Source organism: Austrofundulus limnaeus, unplaced genomic scaffold (assembly GCF_001266775.1).
Source record: "Austrofundulus limnaeus strain Quisiro unplaced genomic scaffold, Austrofundulus_limnaeus-1.0 Scaffold11, whole genome shotgun sequence".
NCBI classification, from domain to species: domain Eukaryota; kingdom Metazoa; phylum Chordata; class Actinopteri; order Cyprinodontiformes; family Rivulidae; genus Austrofundulus; species Austrofundulus limnaeus.
This window is the reverse complement of record NW_013952413.1, coordinates 2,217,649-2,220,527: the sequence shown is the minus strand read 5'-3', so window position 1 is coordinate 2,220,527 and position 2,879 is coordinate 2,217,649. Positions and strand designations below refer to the sequence as shown.

General features: G+C 38.6%; 1 protein-coding gene across 1 annotated transcript in view; it reads right to left on the bottom strand.

Moving 5' to 3' along the window:
- Positions 1 to 70: 70 nt before the first annotated feature.
- rxfp1 (relaxin family peptide receptor 1) overlaps positions 71 to 2,879 on the bottom strand; it is a gene marked incomplete in the record, with an annotated part of 94,080 nt that continues 91,271 nt past the window's right edge. Inside the window, 1 exon segment of the mRNA XM_014001987.1 lies at positions 71 to 1,863. Coding sequence (XP_013857441.1) covers positions 1,445 to 1,863 — 419 coding nt within the window.

The following is a 2,879-nucleotide window of genomic DNA, read 5'->3' as shown; positions in this document are numbered from 1 at the left end:
GTCATTAGCACCTCTAGTAATATATTTACTGAGAAAAATGTTGATGTGTTCAATACTTTTTTTACCCGCTGTTCATGCAAACTCACATTTAACTGTTTCTTACTAACATGTAAAATTTAGGCAACATACTGCAAAAAAATGTGACTTTTGTCCAAACAGAACATGAAGAATAGTTTCTTATTTCTGTTTGTTTCAATGGTTCATTTGAAATTCCTACATTTGAAATCCTGCTGACTCAGAGACGCGTGAAACCAGTGCTGCCGAGGCAATGGAGGACACAATGGGTCCAGTTTCTGAGTGTAAAAATGATGTTAGCAGCATCATTGCTAACACGGGCTAATGTTCAAAGTAGTAAACTTCCATCACAGTGTTCGCTAGTCCAACCTCTGACTCGGTGCAGGGGCGTGTCTCTGAGTGAGACACGGGAATTGTCACATAAACATGTATCAAGCTGTACCATTTTAACCAATAGGAAAATTCACCTGCAGTAGCCACCGTTCCACCAATAGAGAGCAGCACCAAGACCTTTATAGATCAAATATTACGGAATTGAACAAATGTCCAAATTTGTGCTGAAATATAAAAGATAACACACTTAACACCTAATTTAAACAGTTGATCTACAACCAAAGTTTATTTGGGGTTTAGTTACACTTWAAAGAGATTGAGGCCACATTCAAGGCGTTTTATAGACTATGATGCAAAGTCAAATTTCTTTTTGATATATTCAGCATGTTCATGAAACGAAGGTAACGGCTGGTTGATTGTGGTATGGAATTGAATTTGAGTTCCTGTTTGGGATAGTATAATTTACTACARTTGACATGCTCTCACATCTCCCCCATTTAAAACCCGTTCCCATGGCTTTGGCCCCAGATAGATCTTGTTTGGAACTAGAATATATGAAAATATGCTTATTTGTAAGAGCTATTATGTCTATTCAAATATACAGTATGWGAAGAATGTAGTGACTGATTTAGGAAGGACGTATAAAGAAAAAAAATTCAACTTTCATTACCCAAAAARATTAGATGTGAAAGTTGTGTTGAGTGTTTCAATAAATTTCCCACATATAGTACTTTTTATGTTTGATTAATAACACAATTTAGTAACTCCTGAACAACAAAAGTTAAAACAGTCTTTACTTATAAAGCAAAGTCAAGCCAAATGGAAGCTGGAATTTATTTACACTCTTTTTTTAAACATAACTCAAAATATTGTCTTGGAAGTCAACGTTTTAGTTGCTGCTGAAGCAATTTATGCACGCAGTATGCGTAAAAACCCAAACTAAATAACTAAAACTGCATGGATGTTTGACACTAAATGAAAAATCAGAGCTCAAATCAAGATTAATCAGTGTGATGAATGAACCTGAAACAGTGAACTGGTGGAAGTGATGCAAACAGACTTACAAACAGATCCACAGAGCTCAGCTTTCAGACGCTTAGAGGAGGTCATTGGTTTGTGTGAATGTGTGGATGTGTGTTTGCGGTACTACTTTATTCTGCGAGCACATTGTCAACACAGCGTGTTGTTTTTGCAGTTGCTTCGTGCTCACGATATTGTCACTGTGTCCGTCGTCCGGATTCTCCACGGGGGTGAGCTTGGCCGCTGCGTCTGTCGTATCCAATAGATGCCCCGGAGTGACGCCGTGGCTGTTTTCCTGCAGGGGCCACATTTCCTGCCACGTGAGTGATGGATGATGAGGAGGGCGGCCGCTGAGCAGAGGCCTTTTCTGTCTGTAGTTGGCCCACACCTGCAGAATGGTTTCTTTGAAAGGCCGCGTGGTCAGGGTGTACAGGATGGGGTTTAGCGCGCTGTTGATGGGCAGAATAAATACGACGACCCAGGAACTGATGGTACCTGTCGGAGCAGAGAGTGCAGAAGCATAATGAGTAAAAAAGAAATGAATATAAACTTGACACGGCATAAAACATTTTATTTAGATATTTTGACTCGCTCTTTTACACCGTGTGGAGACAAAGATTCCTCAATGTAAAAACCCTGGAGGTCGTCTCTCACTGGGCTGCAACTGTTGGAGATTAATTGGCGATTCAAACTTTACTTTAAAGACTTTGGAAAGCCTGCTGRTTTGCACAAAGATCTCATCAGTCCAGGATGTATTCTACATCAGAGGTTCTCAAACTGGGGTCCCAGGACCCCCAGGGGTCTGTGAGTCATGTCTTGGAGGGTCCTCAAAAAATTTCTAGAAATTGTTAATTTGGTTTTTATTTCAAAAAATGCATTTGGGAAATTATGCACTAGTAAAACAAACATACTAAACCAAACAAAAATACTATTACCATGGCATTTAGGGGTTAAAATAATGGTCATTTATTTTGTATTAACATCATGGGGTTTATTAAGGGGGATCCCTGGATTTTTTTTTACCCTTGTAAGGGGGCCCCAGACCCAAAAAGTTTGAGAWCCCCTGTTCTACATCATCAAGTATCACTGCTTTGCCCAGGTTCTTCACAGTCCCTTTTTGCACCAACTAAACCATTCTTAAACTCTAAAATAAAATGTTCTAAGTTACATCTGTAGTTTGACTCAACAAAGCATCAACACGTCTTTGTTTACGTTTAGGCAGTGGTGGGCAGCATTAACCAAGAAAATAGTTCCACTAGCCCTAAAACACTAACTCAAATATTTAGGTCCCCTAATTCTAAAGCACTAATAGGGGAAATAATTTCCTGATTAGTGCTTTAGGGCTTTTGCTAATTTGAAAATTTATTAATGGATTAGCACTTGCTAAATAAATAGGCTAAATTTAGAAGCACTAAATGAGGTTTATAAGTGTTATTGATCAATAGTGAATGTTGTCACACATTTTGTTTATGTGTCACTTAACCACTAGGTGACAATATACAGTATGAACC